The sequence below is a fragment of the Rana temporaria genome, chromosome 3 (assembly GCF_905171775.1).
Source record: "Rana temporaria chromosome 3, aRanTem1.1, whole genome shotgun sequence".
Lineage (NCBI taxonomy): Eukaryota > Metazoa > Chordata > Amphibia > Anura > Ranidae > Rana > Rana temporaria.
This window is the reverse complement of record NC_053491.1, coordinates 394,865,971-394,890,872: the sequence shown is the minus strand read 5'-3', so window position 1 is coordinate 394,890,872 and position 24,902 is coordinate 394,865,971. Positions and strand designations below refer to the sequence as shown.

Sequence of the window (24,902 nt, the reverse complement as noted above, 5' to 3'; positions counted from 1 at the left end):
AACCTCTTTTTAGAATGACTGCTCTAATGGTTGCGCCCCTTGCTCTCCACATTGTTCCTGGTTTCCAGAGGTAGTAGTGTTAGGCCCTGCTGTGTTTTGTAATTCTATACTGAGAGGCCTACAGCATGTGCATGACAGGTGCTCCTAAGTCTTTAGTTAAAGGGTTAGTTCACCTCTACCTGCCTATGCAGATAAGGGATGTCTGTAGATAAAAACAAACTGTGCAGCTTCAAATAAAGTTAAAGGGGTTGTAAATGTTTTTTTTTTCTCAACTTAATAAATCCTATGCATTAAGGTGAACAAAAAAACTGGCAATGACTGCCCCCCCCCCCCCCCGTTTTACTTGCCTGAGCCCGTTCACCTGCTGCGCTCGCATCAACATCCTCTTCTCCACTCAGTCTGGTCGTTGATTGGCTAGAATAGATGGATTAATAGCGCAGCCATTGGCTCGCGCTGCTGTCAATCACATCCAATGACGCGGCACGCCGGTGGGCGGTGCTGAATAATACAGTCTGTGGCTGAATCATGGGAGCATGCCTGCAAGAACTAACCCCCATGGGAGAGAGCTCCCATGAAGGGGGTTAGTTCTTGCGGGGACGAGCCGTGACAGCCGCCGAGGGAACCCAGAAGACCAGGATCGGGGCCACTCTGTGCAAAACGTGCTGCACAGTGGAATCAAGTATAACATGTTTTTTTGTTTTGTTTTTTAAAAAGGAACCTTTAGTGTCCCCTTAAATAATGCCCTTGCAGTAGGTGTGGGCCAATTATGTACCTCCTGAAGCCTGACTAAAAATAATGTTGCTAGGGCATTACTAAGTGACACCTAGTCATTACTGCTCATCTTCTCCATCACAGGAGTGAACTCACAAATACTGAGCTCAGAGCTACTGCATCAGGGGAGAGAAGGAGCATATAAGGCTGCATTCACATCTAGACGGACGAAATCGCGGCGTTTTGTCGCCGCAAATCGCGGTAAAAATAGCGGCGTTTTGTACCGCGATTTGCGGCAACAAAACGCCGGTATTGTCCGCCTAGATGTGCCCCAAGATGACCCCCTCTATGGAGATGATTCCCATCTCCTAGCCGAACGCTCGAAGACGCCTGAAAAAAAGGTCCGGGACCTTTTTTCACGCGGCAGGCGACAGGCGTTCGACGTGGAGATGTGAACCATCTCCATAGAGGGACATCTGTTTTCAGCCCTCTGGCGGCAGCGGCGTAGCGATACAGGCGTAAAAACGCCTAGGTGTGAATGGGGTCTAAGGGGGTTTGAATCTGAGAAAAAGCTCACTCCTGTGATGGTGAAGGTTAACCGTAACAACCAAGGCCTCTCTTAGCAACGCCCTAGCAGTATTCCAGTCAGGCTTCAGGAAGTACTGTAAGTAAATGGCCTTCACCTATAGCAAGGGCATTATTCAACTTTAGTAAGAGTTTTCGGGCCTAATCCTCAAAAAATTGGGCAACGTAACTTTTTCCATTTAAGTTACACCGCTGCAAAATCTCTAAGTGCCCGATCCACAAAGCACTTACCTAGAAATTTTGAGCGGTGTAACTTAAATCGGGCCGACGCAAGGCGTTCCTCTTCTCCAGGGGGCGATTACCATTTAAATGAGGCGCGCTCCCGCGCCGGCCGTACTGCGCATGCTCGTGACGTCATTTTCCCGACGTGCATAGCGCGAAATTACGTTACGTCGGGCTTTGTGGATTGCGACGGGACAAAGTTGCGTTGGGTAAAAAAAAGATACGGCGCCCAAAAAAAAAATTCAAATTTAAAAAAAATCGCGTCGCCAGCAAGAAAGGTCTGTTTTTACAAGGTGTAAACAGTTTACACCTTGTAAAAGCAGCCCTAATTTTGCATTTGCAAAATTAAACTTACGGAGAAAAAACAAAGCTGAAAAGCTTCGTGGATCTCCGTAAGTCCTAATTTGCATACCCGAGGCGGCATTTCGACGCGAAATGCCCCCAGCGACGGATGCGGTACTGCATCCTAAGATCCGGCAGTGTAATTCAATTACACATGCCGGATCTTCGTCCTAACTATGGGAAACTGATTCTGTGGATCAGTTCCATAGTTAGGACCAGGGATACGACGGAGTAACAGCAGTTACTCCGTCGTATCTTTTTTGAGGATTTGGCCCTTTGTTTTTTACAAACACCCCTTACCTGCATAGGCAGTTTTTTTGCATTCACGTTGTTGGCTAAAATTAAAGAGGAAAATTAGACAATAACTGTTTTTGTTTCTGAAATGGTAATGTATGGTTGGAGAAAAAGGTGCCAAAATTACTGGACGTGTTTGTTTGATTTATGGGTATGGCGAGAGAGATTCATTAATTGCAGCTAGTAGAGTTAATTAGGCATTCTTATTCTTGCCTTGATTAATTAGACATGCCCATTCTTTTGTAATTGCCCACAGTTAATATATTCATTGTCTCTGGTTTGGCAGAAACTATAAAGAAGCATGTCCTATAAGCTGTGTCCTCAATTGTTCTTTGTCATTTTTTATTGTTCACATTTAATATGGGGTAATGCTTTAGGCGTAGCTTGGCCTTGTATTGGTGGTCTAAATGGATATTTCTGGTTCTGTCAGCCATAGGAAGATCCAATTCCTGTTCACAATGCTGAGAAAATTAAAAGTATTTGTTGATGATGTGCTAATGGCACTAACCGTTAGTAACCAGTCACATGTCCTTTTTCCCAGGCTTGCATCAGGTAAGAATTATGTCTGATTGGCTTTACTGCTTTTCTAGCAGGACCTTACTAAATAGGTTGGAATTTGTAGCAATGAAGAGGAGTTCCACAGACATTTTACAATGAATAAATTCATTCTCAGAATTCACAGCAGAAGTACTGAAGTCATTCAAGAAGTTTTCTCAGCAGTTCAACTCGCCCCACTCCCAGTTTCTCAGCAGACCTTCATCTTTGTAAACACAAAGCAGGAGCTATGTGAGATAGAAACAGGGTGAGCTGAGCGTCTGAAAGAGTGTTACAAGGTCTCAGGTGTGAATGGGGAGCAGGTGTGTTACATTTGGTGTTATCGCTCTCACTCTCTCATACTGCTCACTGGAAGTTCAACATGGCACCTCATGGCAAAGGACTCTCTGAGGATCTGAAAAAAATTATTGTTGCTTAAGATGGTCTAGGGTATAATAAGATTGCCAAGATCCTGAAACTGAGCTGCAGCACGGTGGCCAAAACCATACAGCGGTTTAACAGAATAGGTTCCACTCAGAACAGGCCTCGCCATGGTAGACCACAGAAGTTGAGTGCACGTGCTCAGCATCATATCCAGAGGTTGTCTTTGGGAAATAGATGTATGAGTTCTGCCAGCATTGCTGCAGAGGTTGAAGGGGTGGGGGGTCAGCCTGTCAGAAATCAGACCATACGCCGCACATTGCAACAAATTGATCTGCATGGCTGTCATCCCAGAAGGAAGACTCTTCTAAAGATGATGCACAAGAAAGCCTGCAAACAGTTTGCTAAAGAAAAGCAGACTAAGGACATGGATTACTGGAACCATGTCCTGTGGTCCGATGAGACCAAGATGAAGTTATTTGGTTCAGATGGTGTCAAGCGTGTGTGGCGGCAACCAGGTGAGGAGTACAAAGACAAGACTATCTTGTCTACAGTCAAGCATGGTGGTGGGAGTGTCATAGTCTGGGGCTGCATGAGTGCTGCCGACACTGGGGAGGTACAGTTCATTGAGGGAACCATGAATGCCAACATGTACTGTGACATACTGAAGCAGAGCATGATCCCCTCCCTTCAGAGACTGGCTGCAGGGCAGTATTCCAACATAACAACCCCAAACACACCTCCAGCACGACCACTGCCTTGCTAAAGAAGCTGAGGGTAAAGGTGATGGACTGGCCAAGTATGTCTCCAGACCTAAACCCTATTGAGCATCTGCAGGGCATCCTCAAATGGAAGGTGGAGAAGCGCAAGGTCTCTAACATCCACCAGCTCCTTAATGTCGTCATGGAGGAGTGGAAGAGGACTCCAGTGGCAACCTGTGAAGCTCTGGTGAACTCCATGCCCAAGAGGGTTACGGTAGTGCTGGAATATAATGGTGGCCACGCAAAATATTGACATTTTGGGCCTAATTTGGAAATTTTCACTTAGAAGTGTACATTCTTCAATGTTGTCACATGAAAAGATATAATTAAATATTTACAAAAATGTGAGGGGTTTAATCAATTTTGTGAGATACTGTATATACAGTTGTGCTCATAAGTTTGCATACCCTGGAAAAAAGAAATGATCCTGGACTGCCGCACTCTGATGAGCGATTTATTGAAACAAAATAAACAAAGGATAAAATCCAAAGCTGTATGGCATCCAAAAATTCATGCAACACTGCAATCAATAGTAGGAAGTGTGATAGATTATAATCTGCGCTGTGGTAAGTACTGGAGGCTGCTGCCTCTCTGTAGTGCCTCAATGAAGAGGCCTAAAAGGTAGTGGTAGAGGTAGTGATAAAGAGAATATGGCGCTGCCTGTTTGTGTTAGATGGAGGGCAAATGTAATCCCAGGGGATGGGCCAAAAAATGTTGTCGGGTATCCTGGAATAGGTACAGTCCCACGATTGGATGAACTGCCTATGATAGTATCTGATGAATATGTATACGTTCTCTGGATGAAGGATAGCCTTTTGTTAGGACATAAGTATTGCGATATAAGTTATCTATGTCATAACCGCCGCTAGAGGTGAGGTATGAAAAAAATAAATGGCAGCGCCATATTCTCTTTATCACTACCTCAATAGTAGGAAGTGGATGCAGGGGACAAAAGGCTAACATGTTTCACATCATGGATAGATGCTTAGTCATAGCTGGGTTGTGTGAGGATCTGAAAGGATTTAAATGGAAAGCTTTACATACACTGGCAGAATTTATGATTTTTTGGCCATTTTTCAGAGACTATAAATGATAACACAACATTTTTTCTTTCACTCATGGTTAGTGTTTGGCTGAATCCATGTATTATCAATCAACTGTGTTTTACTCTTTTTAAATCAGAATCAGAACAGAAACTACCCAAATGACCCTGATCAAAAGTTTACATACCCCAGTTCTTAATACTGTGTATTGCCTTTAACATCAATGACAGCTTGAAGTCTTTTGTGGTATTTGTGGATGAGGCTCTTTATCTTCTCAGATGGTAAAGCTGCCCATTCCTCTTGGCAAAAAGCCTCCAGTTCCTGTAAATTCTTGGTCTGTCTTGCATGAACTGCACGTTTAAGATCCCCCCAGAGGGGCTTAATGATATTGAGGTCAGGAGACTGAGATGGTAACTCCAGAACCTTCACTTTATTCTGCTGTAGCCAATGACGGGTCAACTTGGCCTTGTGTTTTGGATCATTGTCATGTTGGAATGTCCAAGTACGTCCCATGCGCAGCTTCCTGGCTGAGGAATGCAAATGTTTCTCCAGTATTTTTTGATAACATACTGCATTCATCTTGCCATCAGTTTTGACCAAATTTCCTGTGTCTTTGTAACTCACAAATCTCCAAAACATTGGCGATCCACCCCCTGTGTTTTCACAGTAGGAATGGTGTACCTTTCATCATAGGCCTTGTTCACTCCTCTACAAAAGAAGCATTTATGGTTTGAGGCTTATCTCTGTGCTATTTGGCGTATTATAAGCGGGATACTTTGTGGCATTTGCGTAGTAATGGCTTTCTTCTGGCGACTCAACCATGCAGCCCATCTTTCTTAAATAGCCTCCTTATTGTGCATCTTGAAACAGCCACACCACATGTGTTCACATAGTCCTGTATTTCACCTGAAGTTATTTGTGGGTTTTTGCACCCAGAACAATTTTCCTGGCAGTTGTGCCTGAAATTTTGATTGGTCTACCTGACCGTGGTTTGGTTTCAACAGAGCCCCTCATTTTCCACTTCTTGATTAGAGTTTGAACACTGCTGATTGGCATTCTTAATTCCTTGGATATCTTTTTATAACCCTTTTCTGTTTAATACAGTTTAATCACTGTATATACTCGAGTATAAGCCATGTTTTTCAGACCTTTTTTTTGGCTGAAAATGACCCCCTCGGCATATACTCGAGTCATTACCTGCCAGTTCATTGCCGCCTGACCTCACGTTGCCTATTGCAGAATCCGATCTGTGTACCCGAGTCTGTGACATAGACGGCGGCCGTGCAGTTTTAAAAAACCACGCTCCTCCTTGTGCTGTTCCGTGATAAGCGCAACGCTCGGTTTCCTATCACGATCGCCCTCTCGTCTGTCATGAACGAGAGAGCGATCATGATGGGCGGAACACTGAACACAGTGTTTGCTGGGAAACCGAGTGTTCCGCCTGAGTTCAGTGTTCCACCTATCACGATCGCCCTCTCGTTATGTGATAGATGAGAGGATGATAGGGTGATCGTGATAGGCGGAACACTGAACACCGTGTTTGGTGGGAAACCGAGTGTTACGCCTATCACGGAACAGCACAAGGAGGTGCGCGATTTTTTAAAACTGCATGGCCGCCGTCTATGTCACAGACTCAGGTACACAGATCGGATTCTGCAATGGGCACGGTCAGGTCAGGCTGCAATGGGCACAGTGAGGTTAGGCTGCAATGGGCACGGTGAGGTTAGGCTGCAATGGGCATGGTGAGGTCAGACTGCAATGGGCACAGTGAGGTCAGGCTGCAAATGGGCATTGTTGACCCTTATTTACACTTACAGTAGCTGCTGCATTCTCACCCTCGGCTTATACTCGAGTCAATACGTTTTTTCCCATTTTTGGGGGTAAAATTAGGTCCTCGGCTTATACTTGGGTCGGCTTATACTCGAGTATATACGGTTCCTTTTCCTGAAGATCCTTTGACAACTATTTTGCTTTCCCCATGAATCCAGAAACGTCAGTGCAGCACTGGATGAAATATAAATACAGATGGTGCAGCGCTCAAATAAAATAATAAAAGATGAATAGAAAGTCCATAAAATCGCAGTACACCTCCAGTGAGTGCCAATGTAGACAGACAGATGACTGTGTAGGTAACTTCACACGTGCTAGACACACATCCACTACCACATGAAATGGCCTCTCACCTCACTACCTGGACCCTTTTGATTATGGAGGGTCAAATGCGCTTTATGTGTAAATATCAGTAAATCCAGCAGTAGTAGAGACGTCACAGAGAAACCGATAGGTCATGTAATAAACAAATGCCAAAACATAGTGCTCTCCGTTTGGATAAACGATTTAATCGTAATAAAAGATAAAAAACACTCACAATGAAGGCACCACGATCGGTGCCGATGTATACAGCGTGTATATTGAGCAAAGTGATAGCCGCGGGTGACGTCACGACGCTCCTTCCATACGCGTTACGTCCTCTTTGGGCGGGGACTTCTTCAACGGTGAAGGAGGCGTGGAGGAAATATGCAAGGATCTGTCAGAAACCCATTGACCTTTTATCTACACCCACTAATACAAGCAAATAGATCATAGGTGAGAATGGTTACCTTTAATAACCATTCAAACCTCTTTGTGTCAACTTGTGTGCATGTTATCAGGCCAAAATCACAAGGGTATGTAAACTTTTGATCAGGGTCATTTGGGTAGTTTCTGTTGTAATTATGATTTAAAAAGAGTAAACACAGTTGATTGATAATAAATGGCTACAGCCAAACACTAACCATGAGTGAAAGAAAAGTGTTTGTGTGATCATTCATATTATCTGAAAAATGGCCAAAAAATCATAAATTCTGCCAGGATATGTAGACTTATGAGCACAACTGTGTGTGTGTGTGTGTGTGTGTGTATGTGTGTGTATATATATATATATATATATATATATATATATATATATATATATAACATGATTGATACAGTTTTTTTACTTTTTTTATGACATGCCCTCTGTTCTCGGCTGCATAGAGGAAAAGCAGCAGCAGCACACTGATCTTTCCAGTGAATGGCTGTGCGAGGGAGGGGGCGTGTCAGCCCAGGTTTGATCATTGGAGGAGAGCAGATTGAATGCTCAGCACAGCTAGAGAACTGACCACGATGTGCTATCATGCCTTGTGTGGTCAGTTTTTAATAGGAAAGCAGAGGGACTGGCAGGAACATCAGAGCTTTTACACAAAGGAAGCAATACAAAGAGAACAGGATACATTTTCATGGTACAACATGCGTATGAAAATTTGGGTTGAAATATTCTTTAAGGACTTTTTGATGTGTATTTGCAAGCACACAAAAATATTTTAACTTTATATTGCACATTAGAAATGTGTGAATAATCATGTGTGATTCACTTGGTCTGCTTCTACAATCCATTTTCACATCCACTGATCCCCCAGTATTTATTTATGATGTGCAATTCTCTACTAATTTGCCAGTTCAGTACACCAGGCATACTCAGCAGCAAGCCCAATCACCATATTCACCAATCAAAACATCAGACTAGAGTTCATGGGGACCATTGTTAATTTTGACGTGAATTTTTTATTTAGTTTTGGTCATAGTCTTTTGACTAAAATGGCATTTTAGTTTTAGTCGTATTTTAGTCATCTGAATTTTTTCCGTTTTAGTCGTATTTTAGTCAACTAAGTAGGGGGCATCTACTAAGCTGCTGAAAGAAAAAAAAATAAGAAAAATGCTTTTCTTAATCTCTTCGTGCCTGTGCCTCCCAGCCATTTAAGGGGTTTATGAAGTTGGGAGGCGGGGCTTATGATACATGACCGCTGTGATTGACTGTCATGGTGGTCATGTGATCCGTAAGCTTTCAGTTGGGAACCGGTAACTTTGCAGGGAGTGAGCAGCGTGCGCGCTCTCGGCACAACTGTATTGACAGCAATTCACGCAAATACGCGGCCAAGGACCAGGCACCTAGAGGCCGCATATTTGCGCACGGACGGCATCAAGGGGTTAATATGTAAGGGACATATGTTATGTCCCTTAGATGCCGGGTCTCTCGGGGTGTTGCTAGCAATGCTGCCAGTATCTGCACAACATACAATAGATTTTACATTTTTGGGGGGGATTTTAAAGTTGCATTTCTGTTTGTCTTAGGTTAACCGATGAAGCTGACTGATGGTCCGTCACGCCTACACACCATAGGTTAAATAACCGATCGTGTCAGAACGCGGTGACGTAAAACACAACGACGTGCTGAAAAAAACGAAGTTCAATGCTTCCAAGCATGCGTCGACTTGATTCTGAGAATGCACAGGTTTTTAACCGATGCTTTTGCATACTAACAATCGATTTTGACCTATCGGTTAGGCGTCCATCAGTTCAATTTTAAAGCAAGTTCCTATTTTTTTTACCGAAGGTTAACTAACCTATGGGGCCCACACACGATCGGTTTTGACCGATGAAAACGGTCCTTCAGACCGTTGTCCTTTGGCTATCCTATCGTGTGTACGAGGCCTAATGCCGCATACAGACGGTCGTTTTTTGTGATGAAAAAAAACGAAGTTTTAAATCATGAAATAAAACGACGTTTTTGAAACATCATTTTCAAAAACGATGTTGCCTACACACCATCGTTTTTTCACAATGCTCTAGCAAATCGAGGTTACGTTTCACCACTTTTTTCCATTGAAGCTCACTTCAGAACTAGCTTCTGGGCATGCGCGGGTTTAAAAACGTCGTTTTAAACGTCGTTTTTTGCTACACACGGTCAATTTCTGTGAAACAAAAACGACGTTTTGAAAAACGACACAAAAAATTCGAGCATGTTCGAATTTTTTTTTGGTCGTTTTTTAGAAGACATAAAACGACGTTTTGCCCACACACGATCATTTTAAATGACGTTTTTTAAAACGTCGTTTTTTTTCATCACAAAAAACGACCGTTTGTATGCGGCATAAGAGTATCGCAGCGTGAAGCAGGTAAGCCGGAAGATAAACCCTAATGCAGGTAAGTTGCAAAGATGCCCTTACTTTTTTTGTCATATGTATTGTGGAAGAGTTGAGTCTCCATGCGTGTTAATTTAGACAACAAAATTAACACTATTTTAGTTGACTAAAATGTGACTAAAATACGACTAAAACGGCATTTTAGTCAAAATGAACACTAGGTATGGTGCGAAAAAGATATAATAACCTCGGTAACACGTTCATTTTTATTGAGTGTAGTCTGCCAAACCACGATGGGGGGTGAATTTGCCATGGTAGGGTAATTCATTCTATATGGTGTTTGGATCAAGGAGGTGAGATGTATTCCTAAATACGGAAGCGCCTCCTGTTCTCATGAAAACTGGTAGGTCTGTTTCAGAGTTTCCTGAGTAGCTCTCTAGATTTTCTATGGTTAATTTTCAACCCGGACATATCAGAAAACGACTTCAAAATAGCATGTAAATTGGGAAGGGAAGTGATTGGTGATGTCAGGTTCAACCGGAGGTCATCAGCAAATAAAAGGCATTTATGTTCGCAATCTCCGCAGACTATGCCCCGGACATCCGGACACGTACGAATCCTAATGGCCAGTGGCTCTATTGCTAGGACAAACAATAGTGGGGATAAGGGGCAGCCCTGCCTAGTACCCCTCCTAATGATAAACGATTGGGAGGAATACCCTCTAAGCATTAATGAGGCCGATGGAGTATCATACAGCGTTCGAAAGAGGGCCAGAAAGCGCTCGCCAAAACCAATGCGACACAACACGTTAAATAGGTAATCCCAGGAGAGGGAATATATCCAACGAAAGCAACATCCCTTGTCTGGGACCCTTGCGGTCCCTGTCAGACTGTACTGCGGAAATTAAATCTATTACCCTGCGAGTCTGATCCGAAGCCTGCCTGTTCGGAACAAACCCGGCCTGGTGTGGATGAATGTAAAGTGGAAGAAAAGTGTTCAATCTAGGCCAAGACTTTCGTTAATATATTTAGATCTGTATTAATTAAGGAAATTGGGCAATCATTTCCACAGTCCCCAAGGTCCTTCCCTGGTTTCAGTAGTACGGTAAGATAAGCTGCATTTTCATAACTAGGGATTTTATGTCCCCGTCTTAAATCATTAAAATAGGAACACATAATGGGGGCTAAAAGTTTGTGATATTTTCTGTAATACTAGCCGGTAAAGCCATCCGGTCCTGGGGCCTTAGAGGGGTGGATAGTCTTAATGGCAATTGTGATCTCTGCTTCCGTATCTCCCCTTCCATCAGTTCTGCGTGGGCCTGCGTCAATTTGGGCAAATGAATCTTGCGAAAAAACATTACAGCCTTAGAAGGGTCAAACTTAGTCGGTGAGTCATACCATTTAGTGTAGAATCTATGAAATTCCTGAAGAATTAATTCAGGGTTTTGAGTGGGATGTCCAGTGGGTAATCTTAGTTTCGTTAAAGTCTGTGTATACGGTCGGGGCACTAATTTCCTCGCTCATAATGTAGTGGGTTTATCTCCCATGGTATAGTACCTGTGTTTGGACCAGCTAACATAATTCTCCACTTGAGTGGTCAAACTCATGTTAAGCGCTAACCTTGCTTCGTCTATCTGATGTCTGATATCCACCTGAGGATTTCTGTGTTGTTCCTCCATTAGAGAATCTAGATTCCCTTCCAATTGACGAATTGTCTATTCCTGGGACCGTTTCGCTCTGAATCGTATTGTTGCTTTATGGGCAGCCCAATTGATGGCAGGGGATGTATCCAATGATTTATTAGTTCTAAAGTATTCCCGTATTTCCTTCTCAATTTCAGTGCACAATATAGGATCATTCAGCAGGCTTGCATTGAGACGCCACAGAGGGGCAAGATTTGGTTCAAAAAAGCCCTTTTGTGGTTAGTTTGATTGGGGAGTGATCTGACTAGGGAGTGGTTAGTATTTTCACCGCTGTTAGATACGGGAGCAACGGAGTACGCACTAGAACATGATCTATCCTTGAATACGTGTGATGCGCCTGCAAAAAATACATGTAGTCTCTAGCTGTGGGATTATACTCTCGCCAAGAATCAATCAAATCGTGGAGGTGAAATAGGCATGCTACCTTGCTACTCCCAATAGGTGGTCTTTTAAGAATCGGCCTGTCAGGGTCAGATTTGGCCATTATCCTATCCAGCTGGATGTTGCTATCTTCCCCTACAATGACCTGTCCCTGAACCTTGGGCATAAGTACTCTAAACATTTTGCTAAAGAAATCCGTCTGTCCTGTGTTCGGGGCATAGTTGAATATGAATGTGACTACCTGATCGTGAAGTTGTCCCACTGTCATGGGGTATCTACCTCCCTTATCCTTCACTATTATTGTAATGGGCGTAAAGGGGGTCCGTTTAGAGAAACAAACCGATACTCCACCTTTTTTATCTGGACCACACACCAGGTAAAACTGTGGATATTTAACATTTAAATATCGGGGAGCCGAAGTTTTAGAGAAGTGGGTTTTTTGTAGCAAAAGAACCTCCACTCTTTGCTTGTGATAAAATTGAAAGGCCTTAGTCCGTTTGACCGGGGAGTTGAAACCGTGTACGTTGTGTGTGATTACTGAATATTCAGTGGAATAAGTCTAAACATGAGAAACAAATAAACAAAAACATAATCAACACTGTTGGCCGTAGGCCAAATTGCACCCTCTTAAGATATTTGGTGAGACTAACAGCTCTTGGGGGATAAACCCCAGCCAGATACAACATCCGGCACCAAAAGCGGGTGGCATGAGTTGCCGCCCTGACTCATTGAACAAAAACTCTAGAATAGGCAGCTGGAGCCTAACATTGACTAATACAATCCTATAGATATAAAAACGCATAAGTCAGCATAGGTAGTCTGCGCCAATTACCCCCTCCAGGGGCAGGCGGATTCCCCATCGGTTGTGCCTACACCAAACTCGCCAACCCAGGGGGGGTCACAGTCGTCCCTCAAGCCTGGGGGGGCTCAGCCTAGCAAAATAGACCAACCCGCCATAGGCTAAAGATCAACCATGTCAAATAAGCAACTCAGAGGTAAATATGCAAGTAAACAGGGAACAACAGTGTCCCAATGTGGCCAAGGTAAACTTGTGAGGCCCACAGGCGGTAAAGGACTGGAACCAGTCCATCGAGGTAGGGCTTCAGCATCTTTTATACAGAGAGAACAATGAGTGCCAAAGTCAGGTCAATCTGTGGGATCTTCTCGCCTGGGGATGCTTCCGATCTTGCCACAGCGGGGAAAGGGGGCAAGAGTCTTGACGTGGGTGGATGGAGCCGGAGAGTCCTGTGTGATGATTTCCAGTTCCAGCAGCAAGTCCTCGCCATCTTGGAATGTAGATAAAGAGTGGGGTCTCCCTTTATAGGTAAACGACAATTTAAAGGGGAACGCCGGTATTTGATCTGTTAATTAATGAGCTGTTGTAACAGCGGCTTTAGGCTCCTGCGTTTTTGAACAGTGGAAGGGGCTAAATCAGTAAAGCGCTGAATAGGTGCTTCAAACAGCGGTAAGTCCTGCCTATTGCGCGCCGCAGACATCAGCTTTTCACATGCGGTAAAAATGTGGTTTGACTATTATATCACGCGGCAGGCCATCTGACCGCAGCACCATCAGGGCCCAGTGGATGCGATCAATCTTCATTTGGTGCATGTTAATATCAAGGATCAATTCCTTCATCAATTCTCGCATGGCCCCCTCCAGGTCAGTGTGCGTTTCAGGAAGACCTTGTATGCGCACATTATACCTACGAGAGCGGTTCTCCAAATCCTCAATTTTGGTGTAGGCCTCTTCCAGCCTATCCTGAAGGTCAGTAATCATGTTGGAGTTTTGATTGACCTTTTTAACAGTGTTATCCACCTTAGCCTCTGTCAGCTCAATTCTTTCTCCAATGCAGCGAATGTCTTTCTTAAGATCAGTAGTTATTAAAGTGCAGGCTTTGGAGAGTTCTTGCTGTAACATGGTGGAAAAGCGAGCTAGCAATACTGCATCGCCTGAATAATGGACTTACTGAGGTTCAGAGATGTGAGGGCTAGACTGACTGAACATGGTGTCCGTCAGCTCAGCCATATTCCTGTCCATGGAGGACCCAGGCGAATCTGCGGGCTCCTGTGTGTCCCTATATGCATCAGAGGATTGGGGGATGCGAGAAAGACTCACTCTGCTGATGCCTAGAATCCATGTCCCCGGAGGATTGTGAGGAGAAAGGATCCCTCATTTGGTCCTGGTCACTCGGCTTGTCTCCCCATTGCAGAGCCCTGTCGGCTTTAGAAGCAGTGCTGCCTCGTGTATCTGGGAGGTCCGGCGCCATCTTTAGTTGCGGCGTGTGTCCAGGGGAAGGACCCGCTCCTCTGTTGGATTTGCCCGACTTGTGCTGCCCCTTTTTCGGCTGGCCGCGCGCCCTCTGGTTTATCACCGTCACCTGCCGATCACCACGCTATTTTCAGCACCTCGTCCCCACTGCCTCTGCTGTAGGTAGCTGTGGATGAGCCGGAGCACGCGGAACCCTGTCAGCACACGTCTGCCTCCGGATTCCGCACATGCGCACTCTGCAAACCTTTTTGAAGGTTTTTTTTGTCACATGTAGTTGCCTTACCTTTTAGCAAGCATTGATAGTAAAAGCTTTGTAGTTGAGTAAAACTGCTTACATCATTATAGTTCATACATGCTGCTTACGTCATTGTAGATCAGACATGCTGCTTACGTCATTGTAGATCAGACATGCTGCTTACGTCATTGTAGATCAGACATGCTGCTTACATCATTGTAGATCAGACATGCTGCTTACATCATTGTAGATCAGACATGCCACTTGCGTCATTGTAGATCAGATGTGCCACTTACGTCATTGTAGATCAGACATGCTGTTTCAAGTGTAAACTTTCAGCCCAATCAGATAAAGTTTCATGTACTTGGGTATCTAGCAATCATTTTCTTCCCCAGAGAAATGTAACCATTGATTGATTTACTGCTAGGCTTCTCCTGGCCTTTCAGGAGAGGACCAACAAACTTCAATAAAACTTGTAATGCTGCTTAGTGAGTTCTTGTAGGAGATGTCTCTATACATTGGGTCAATTATCTTTTACTTAGTAAACGGATTGTTAGGAAAAAGCCATGGCTGGGCTCCGTTTTCACTATATATAGCGTTGTATTGAATGAATACATGTACGTCGGTGTACTGTTCATGGACTCGGTGAACAAAATGCAATTAGCTCTGTAGCTGTCCCTTAACGCTAAATTGGCATTACACAATATAGAAATCAATAGTGCAGATCAACAAGCTTACGCTATACTTAAGGGTTATACAAGATATTGATCTGAAGAGTTTATATAAGAAATGTAATGTTACATACTCAAATTATGTTCGCTTTCAATTTACAAGAGAGACAGTTCTTGTTGCAGTTTTAAAGTTACTAATGTGCCACTCATATGCAATTAGAGGCACTTCCATGTGTCTGCATGTTGCTTCAGCTTTTTACCAAGGGCTCGTTCACATCAGCAGTGGAGTGTGCTGGAAGGCAGCCATGCTGATGCTAATGTTATTTCACAAAATTACATTGCATTAAGTTCTATTGGCCGCAATATGGTGCAATGTGGTGGAATTCGTTGCACCACACTGCACTGTGAAAAGATAATGCATTCCGTACTTTTTTCCAGCAGGCACAACCTCAGCACGGTGGTGTAAACTATCATGATAGGGAACAGGGCTTTTTGCCTTGTCGATGCATTGTACAAGGCTGCTCAGTGCATCTAATGTGAATGAGCCCTAAGGTCTCTGGAATAACAGGGTGCTGTAGCATGCAGACAATGAGGCTGGTTTACTAAAGGGTTTGAGAATGTGCACACAATAAATTGTGTAAATATTCACTTCAATTATCCAATTCTGTGCAGATGACTATTGTATCAATTGTGTACCTGTATCGCAAGCTACCTTGGTATCAGTCTCAAACTATAATGTTAAAACGGGAGTGAAAGGGGGAGAAAATGGGGGAAAAATACTTTTTGATAGGCACAAAATATAGAACATGTATATAGAGGTAATATCACATATTTTTTGAGACAACAATTAAACCTCATAGAGCCTAGGGGAACATTATACAAAATATCACAAAACCATAACAAATATAACCTATCACTTCACCATTGGATAACAGTAAGCAGTAAAATGCAACATGATGATCCTAAATGCATAGGTCCAGAGCCCAGGCGCGTTTTGACTAATTAAGTCTTCCTCAGGGGTATGGCAGACAATAGCATATCACAAGGGATCACTAGAGATCAGCCCAGTCATTTTGAATGAGCTGCTTAACGTATCACTACCTAAACCACAACCCCAACATGTTTTTTCACCTACAATATTTTCTACAACTTCCATTAAATGTTTTTCTTCTTCATTTGGCTGTAAGCTCAACTAAGAAGCTGCCGCAAAGTGAAAACCGCACCGGAGCACTAAGTGCGGACTCAGTGAGAGTGCAGGACAGCGCTTTATCTAGCAACCCGCCACATTTCTCATTGAGTCTGCACTCGATTTAGACCCTGTACATAGCACTGACTCTGCTCTACCACCCATCTCAAAATACTGCCTGGATCTGATGGACCCGGTGGGACTCATGGTAGCGCCGGTCCTGAAAGGAGGGACGTGGATGTAAAGGGAAGAGTTGTGATGTAAATGATAGGCTGTGATGTAAAAGAGGGGCTCCAATTTAAGGAGAGCATTTGTGATGTAAAAGAAGAGGGCTGTGATGTGAAGGGTAGATGGTGATGGAAAGGGGAAAGTGAGGTAAGGGCGGTACTCTTGCGCTGATAAATTAAGCTTTAAATATACATAACACACCAGTATTTCAACAATAATGTGAAAAACAATGTTTTGAAATACTGGTGTGTTATGTATATTTAAAGCTTAATTTATCAGCGCAGTAGTATATTCCATTCCAACATTTGCACACCTCTTTGAGGGTGAATACAAGAACTGCAGCAGATCTAACATAATTCAAATTATAATTTTTTGTGCCGGTATCACTACACACAAAAGGGCGGTACTCTCACATAAAGGAAGAAGCAGTAATGTGAAAGGTGGACTGTGATGTAAAGGAAGGGGGTTGTTATATGAAGGGGGGCCGTGATATAAATGGGGTGGGAGGACTATGACATAAAGGAAAAGGCTGTGACGTGAAAGGAGACTGTGATGTAAGGCCCCTTTCACACTGGGACGGAGTCGGCGGTAAAGCTCCACTATTTTTAGCTGCGCTTTACCGCCAATTTTGCGCCGCTAGTGGGGCGGTTATTCACAGTTATGATTTATTCCATTTTAATGTAATACAGTTATTCAATCATAACATAATCAAATGTTTTTTTTTTTTTTTTTTTAAGACTGCTAATAAGACCTGCTTTTATCCTGCTGTAATTCCCTGCTGGAAGAGGGAGGGGGTAGCACTGGGGCCAATCGGGTATGTGGCAGTGTTTATATGATGACAAGGAACATGCTTTCAGGAGGAGCAGAGTAAGCAGATAGCTGACTCCTCTGGCAGGTAAACCGGCTTTTATATCGCCACAAAAGATTAAATGATCCTTGGCAATGCCACAGAAAGTGTTGGGGTTTTTCCCTCATAAGAAACGTATCCCACAAATATATTTCATATGTGTCCCTAATCATTTGTTCGAAGTTCAATGTTAACACCAGAATATTCAGATCCTTGCAGAAAACAGTCATGACGTGTTTTCTTTAAAACCTTTAAAAACGTATTTTATAATGTCTGTATTACAGGTTATTTAATTGTTATTTAATGTATTTACTACAATAATGTGAAATCCCTTTTCTTTTATCTATCATAATTCTCTTTTTTTGCAGCTAAAGAAGTTTGCGCATGCGAACATCCTTGTGGGGATGAAACATTATTACGATGATTTGGATTTCAAGAACATAATGGATTTTGTGCAAGAAAAGGTTGGTAAATGTTGGCAGAAGTGATCTGAATTGATTGAGGATTTTGTTAACTAATAGGAGATCGTTAGTGACCATTATTAGCAAATTTGCAAAAAAATAATTAGATGGCTGTAGTGAATTAAACAGTTTTGTGTGTATTTGCCACTGCAATTCTAAGCAGCCATCTGGGACAGATTTGTACCGGTCTGTGACCAATTCAAAGCTGAGATTTTCACTCTAAACAGATGCACAATTATTGTCCCAGTGCTATTTTAGAGCAGCTGAGGGAGGAATTTATGAATGGACTTGACTTTCATGAATCTGTCTCAAGTCTTTCTCCCTGCTCCTGTTTAACGCTGCCTTGCAACTTAATTGAAAATGTCCCCCAGCTTTGCAAGCTAGCTCTACAGTGCTGCGATTATTCACAGTGACTAAGGGCTGTTGTGACCTAGGGTGCAAGTTACATTACAATTATTTTCAAACTTTTCATCCAACCGCACACAACAGCAGTGTTTGCTTATGTAGTAATTAATTTGAGACTACCATTTTACTTCTCATCTTCGTTGTAAAAGTTGTTGTAAAGCTTTCTTTTCTAAAATAACAAACATGTTATACTTACCTGCTCTGATAAATGACATTCCACAGAGCAGCCCTGAACCAACTTTTCTGGTCCCTCCCCCCTCATCCTGGTGCACTAGGCCAAAGGAAGCCGCTTTATATGGGGACACACCTGCAGGCTCGCTCCCGAGTCAGGCTCAGTGCATCTATAGACACACACAGTGTGGCTTGGCCCCGTTCCCAGCTCCCTCCTCACAAAATGTGATTGACAGTAGCAGGAGTCCTGTGAGCAGAAAAGAGAGCAGCGCTGCTGCACTCAGGCACAGCGCTGGATCCAGATAAGTATTTAGGGGAATAAGGGGGCCATACAAACACTTGGACATTTTTTACCTTAATGCAGGTAATGCAATAAGGTAAATGTCCTGCCTTTAGAACCACTTTAAAGCATAAGCTTTATGTCAAGGCAAAAAAACATATTTAGTACATCTCTGCTAACAAGATTTCTGGCAAAATCAAAAAGTATTTTTCACTTATTAAGCAGCTAGAATAAAATATATGAAATGGTATATTTAGCATACCAGAAAGGAGAAAATTGGACAATTTAATTGTATGGGTGTACATACATTTTAATTATACTCTATCTACAGTAAGTGTGAAAGTCCCATATTTGATATTCAGGGAATGGTTGAAGGTTAGTGCCTAGGCAGATGTACAAGCTCAGGGGCCTACCTACAAGGGTTGCGACTAGGCCCCATGCTCCAGAGGGCCCATGTGGCTACCCTGTACACAGTGTTTGGGGGTGTCATATAGAGGAACTGATGCCCTCCATTTTCCTCCTGCAGCTGCTGAAAGCCCAATTCTCTTACTCTGGCAGGCATTCAGCAGCTGCAGAAGGAAATTGGAGGAACCTGTAGAACTGGTTGTCAAGATTTTTTTTTTAACTGAACTGTGAACGCTAAGCATTACAGGGGTGCAATTTTTTCCTGTACCTTCAAGAAAAAAATATAATGTAAATAATACATGGAGCTAAATTGTCTGGATCCAAAAGAGGCTACTTTGTACTTTGTACCTGCACCTATAGCCAAGGGCCTGTTTAATAAATATGTGTGCACAACTTTCTGAAACATTAATTCACCATCGAAACCAGCTTTGAATCATAATTTTCTTATAATGCATTCCCAGCATGAACCTGAATCCAGGAAAATCATTCAATGTGTCACAAGGTTCTGGCTCTCAGATTAATACTGCCTGTTATGGTATTTCTTGTGTTTTATTCAAATATGTGTGTTAGGTGATCCATCTGGGCCAGCCAGTTCATTTATTTCAGACTGTGGCATTCAATAATTATTCTGAGATCTACTGTAAAAATAGTAACCGCGCAATGGACTGGAAAAGGTTGAGTGTGTATAATGCAGTGGTGGGCTAATTCATATTGCTTAGGTGATTTATGTGCAGTGTTAGACTTGAAATTAATGGTGTGTATTCCAGAAAATGTAGCCAGTATCATTAATGATGTTATCAAATAATTCCATCAGAAGTTGTTCCTTGTGTTCTTTTTTAACAATCAGAATGTTCCTTTATTAAAACAAAGGCATGGTACGAATGCAAAAATATAGACAATATCAAGAGGTGCAACATACACGGACAGTTCTAGAGAAGGCAAAGCACACATCAGGTGAACTTATAAGCTATTAGTTCCAACACCATGGGTAAATGCTAACAGCAATTTAGTATACCTAGGTCACTGCTCATCATCCTATATCCCCAACAGAGCCGTCTCCGGTGAAACCAGAAGAGTCAGCTGGAAACGACCATTAATAAATTCAACCACCTCCTCCCAATACTGAGCAATCCGCAGGCAGCTCCAGAACATATGGATAGATGTTCCTTCACCACTATCACACCTAGGGCGTCCCCTTGCGATGTCTGGGGGTAGATACTGCGCAGTCTCTGGGGGGTATAATGGACTCTGTTCAAAAATTTTACCTGCATCAACTTATTCTTCGAAGATATTAACAACTTAATGTGAATATAGGTGGGGTGGTGGCACTGCCTGGTGCACGTCAGATAAACCCAAATGGTAGTGTCTTGGTGCAACCTGTAGGGCTATGAGTAGCTGGAAGCCCAGCGGTGTGTGTAGGCTGGGGATCCACTCAAAATAGTACTAGGTGAGTGCTGGTGACTATGCACTAAGATAGAATAGTATAAGTGCTAATAACAATGCACAAAAGCTAAATACACTGTGCTACAATACACAAACAACTATCATAGTCTGTGTTTGTGTATTGTAGCACAGTGTATTTAGCTTTTGTGCATTGTTATTAGCACTATACTATTCTATCTTAGTGCATAGTCACCAGCACTCACCTAGTACTATTTTGAGTGGATCCCCAGCCTACACACACCGCTGGGCTTCCAGCTACTCATAGCCCTACAGGTTGCCCCAAGACACTACCATTTGGGTTTATCTGATGTGCACCAGGCAGTGCCACCACCCCACCTATATTCACATTTTCTATATCTCCTTTTTAGGGGACAAACACAGGGGGGCAGCAGCCTACCACCTTTTATCCCAGCGCAGGTCACCATCCATACATTATTAACAACTTAATGCTATCCTTCAAACAGTCTTTCCAATCCTCCTTGTCTGTCCAGAAGGTCGGTTTTACACCTATCACAGAGCCTATCCATCTTGACAATGATTTACCGGTAGATAAATATTCTTGAGCTAATTGTTCTTCAATGGGATCCATAGATGGGCTCGGTGGGGACCCACACCTGGGGGTTAGGAATATAGTGGAGCTGTGGAAGGTTGGGGTTCCCCTACAGTGGGTTAAAAGGGAACCACTGATTTTAATGGCCAAACCTATGCCTGGCCACCACCCAAACCTTTAGTGTCGTTTTAGTAAGAAGCAGAAGTCCAGCACAGGCCGGCAATTCCTATAGACCAAGTTGCCCAGCTCCTGGAGCGACCCAGGAATGGACACCTCCAGACACAGCTGCATTGGCCCAAGGGAGCACAAACCACCCCGAACTGTGACCAAAATTGCCACCCAATTGTAGTTCCGGTAGTCCGACAAGGCCAACCCTCCGCATCGCACAAGAAGAACCAGGCTCAATTTGGCTAACCTAGGGAGAGCACCCCCCAAGATAAATGTCCCAACACATCTATCTGTTTCCAAGAAAAAATAGGCTGGTATCCAGATTGGGCAGTTATGGAACATGTACAAAAATTTCAGGAGAAATATAATTTTGAGCAGATTTATGCAGCACAGAAGATTCAGTAGCAACGAATTCCAGGAGGCACATTTGAAATGAAGCTGAGACAATACCGGCACCAAATTAGGGTAAAACAAAACTGGGAAATTCCTGCCGAACCTGAACACCCGGATACCTGAACTGATCGGTCCAAAGTAACGGGACATCTGAAGCAACTTCTCTAGCTTGGGGATCTAAGGGAAAAAGCGTTGACTTAGCCCAGTTGCTATGAATGCCCGAAAACCTACAAAATTCATTAAATATATCCAGTGCAGTCATTAGAGACTCATCTGCATCCTGGAGGTATAAAAGTGCGTCTTCGGCATACAAAGAGATTTTTTCCGCCAGGAAACCCACCTTTAAGTCCTTAATCCAATCAGAGCCTCAAATCAAGATAACCAAAGGTTCAAGAGCTAGGGCAAAAAGTGCAAGGGATACAGGGCACCCATGACGAGTACCTCTCTGCAGCAGAAAGGACACCCATAGGCTATCGTTAGTTCGAATTCGGGCTTTGGGTGCACTATAATAACATATTCACAACTGGAGAAATTTAGGGCCAAAGTCGACTCTATGCAATGTCTCCCACAGGAAGTTCAACTTAACCAAGTTGAATGCCTTTTCAGCGTCCAGGGAGGCAATGACTCTATGCCCACTATTTGTATGGGACACTGAGAGGTTGAGAAAGAGGCGTCGGAGGTTGATATCAGTGCCCTTCTCAGGCATAAATCCTGTTTGGTCTACATGAATAATCTCTTGCAAACCCCACTTATGTTCTTTAAATGTTTTTTCTATCTTGGGATGAAGGAAAAAAAATGAGCTTAATTGACCTTTGTTTGGTTTATAGGTGGGCAGATGTAAAGATATGTGCATCAGTCTACATTCTTTTACAGCCATTCCTTCACAGTTAGGTCATAAAAAATGAAAAAGGATGCAAACCTAGTTGAGAAAGGCTGCCATAGACTAACACTGAACTTCCTTTCAGATCTGAATAAAAAATCTGAATCTGACAGGCGGATCTGATCGAAATGGCCAAATGAAAGGGAAAAAAAAACGATAATAGCCATCACATTCTAAATAGTTTGTGCTAATATGTTTGTAATATGTTAGCCATTGTTGTTCACCAACATCACAAAACAACCTGGTTAATATGCCAAACAGCCTCTAGAAAAGCCTAAACTTCTGGAGCCCATGCCCAGGATTTTGGTCACATCCATAAAAGCTATTTTTGGAGAAGAGTAAACAAGGCCTATGAAGAGAAGCACATCATGCATAGTGTAAAAACATGGATGTGACTCTGCTGTTTTGGGGGCGTGCGAGCTACTGGAACACAGGCAATATTGTCAGAATTGATGGAAAAATGTATGCAGCATGTAATTAGATTTTTTTTTAGGAAAATGTATACATTTCAGTCCAGATGCTGCGCAAGCGGTACACTTGGATTTTTCATTTTGACAGTGTCCTGAAACATAAGGTTAAGTCAACCATTCAGCGACTGAACCAAAAGATAGTGAAGGTTCTAGAGTGGCCATCACAATCTGCGGATCTCTACATATTTCCGTCACTTTGTGGAGATCTCAAACATGCAATTCATGCTAGGCAACCAAAGAATTTACAGGACCTGTAGCCCTTTGGCCAAAAATAGTTAACCACAGCTTAACTACATGAGAACATAAAAGTCCTTATTCACAAAAAATGTGAAAGCTATCGTTGATGCTAAAGGTGCAATACATGATATTAAGAACTAAGGGTAAGCATACTTTTGAGCTGGACCATTTTCTTATTTATTTTATTTCTATTGTTTACATATTGATTGTGCTTATTCTGTGCTGCCTAAAGGTTCGATTTTAATCATATAAAAAGGAGAACCGTGTTTGGTCTGATCACTCTTGTATTCTTATAAAATGGTCCACATTTTACAAATTCTGCCAAACTTATGTCCATATAGAAAATGAACTGCATCTTATATTGCATTTTCGTAGATAATGAAGAAAGATTCTCTTCATAAAACCTTTGATTTAACAAAATTAGATTAAAGGTTTTTCAAAGAACTCTGGCTGAACCTAGAGAAACATAAAATACTCACTTGTTATTAGAGAATACTTGGAAGCAAAAAAAGTAAATCAAAGTATGGATTCTGTAAATCGAGGAAAAATAATTCCATGTATGCAACACTGTCCCTTTTCTATTATGGTTTAAAAAAAAAATCTATAGCTTCAAAGCATGACTGAACATATTAACAAAGGAGCTTTGAGCACAATGGCCTCTAGAATCCTTACACAATGCCTTAGCGTTTCCTGTTCAATAGAAAAATAAAATCTGCTCCTGATTGTTCCAGAATGGAGAGGAAAAGCTAAAATCATCCTTTTTCCAACAGTACTTTAATAGTCCATAAGCAAGAGAAAAATAGACACAAGTTGTTAAACAACCACTAAGGCTCCATGCACACTGAAGCTGATAAAAGCTATAAAAAAACGCCAGTAGCTTTGCAGGGAGCATTTCAACGTTTTTTAGCGTTTTTGCAAGAGCTTTAATCAGCGTTTTTCAGTGTAGCTTTTTTTTTTTCCAATGGATTAAAAAACGCTGGCACCGGCGTTTTTGAGCGTTTTTCGGCGTTTTTCAGCGTTTTACGCTTTTCAGCGTTTTGCGCTTTTCAGCGTTTTTTCCCGCCAAAAAACAGCACTTTGAACGCAAATTTCGGGCGTTCAGAAAAAAAGCCAATAAACTCCAAAGCTCATTAACACTAAAAAACACCCAGGTGTGCATGGGCACATAGGCTAACATAGAGTTCAGTTTATGGGCTTTAAAAAAAAAAAAAGCCAAAACGCCAATAAACTGCAGTTTATCAGCTTCAGTGTGCATGGAGCCTAAGACTTGCACTACAAGTTGCGTTATATAAAGAGTTTATTATAGGCCCACTAGAGCGAAAAATGTTGTATTCTGGTGAATGGTATATACCTGTGATTATAATATATGAATTCCTTTTTATTTTGCAATCCTTGATGCAGGCCAAGCTATCCTGCAAAATTGAGTTACAGGGGTTATGGAGAATATATATTTATTTTAATCTGCTTTATTCAGCACCAAACAGAAAAATTACAGTCTTTGTCTTCAGGGGCAGCTCAAACAACACAAGTAAATATTCTCATCAGAACAACTCAGGCTTACATGAATCTTTCAGCATCCCAGCCACAGTGTATACAGTAAAGAAAGTCCCAGTTACAGACCAGCTCACCCAGCTGATCAAAGTCAGAGTATGGAGGCTTCAATGCAGCATCCAGGTCTCCTCACCACAGACAGCAAAACAGCCATTAT

The 24,902-nt window shown here is 42.5% G+C and overlaps 1 protein-coding gene across 1 annotated transcript in view; it reads left to right on the top strand.

Annotated features, from left to right (window-relative positions):
- Nucleotides 1-24,902, top strand: part of LOC120932957 (tetraspanin-15-like) — a 193,476-nt gene that overhangs the window by 127,522 nt on the left and 41,052 nt on the right. The window contains exon 4 of the mRNA XM_040345846.1: nucleotides 17,700-17,795. Coding sequence (XP_040201780.1) covers nucleotides 17,700-17,795 — 96 coding nt within the window. The remainder of the gene's footprint in view (nucleotides 1-17,699; nucleotides 17,796-24,902) is intronic.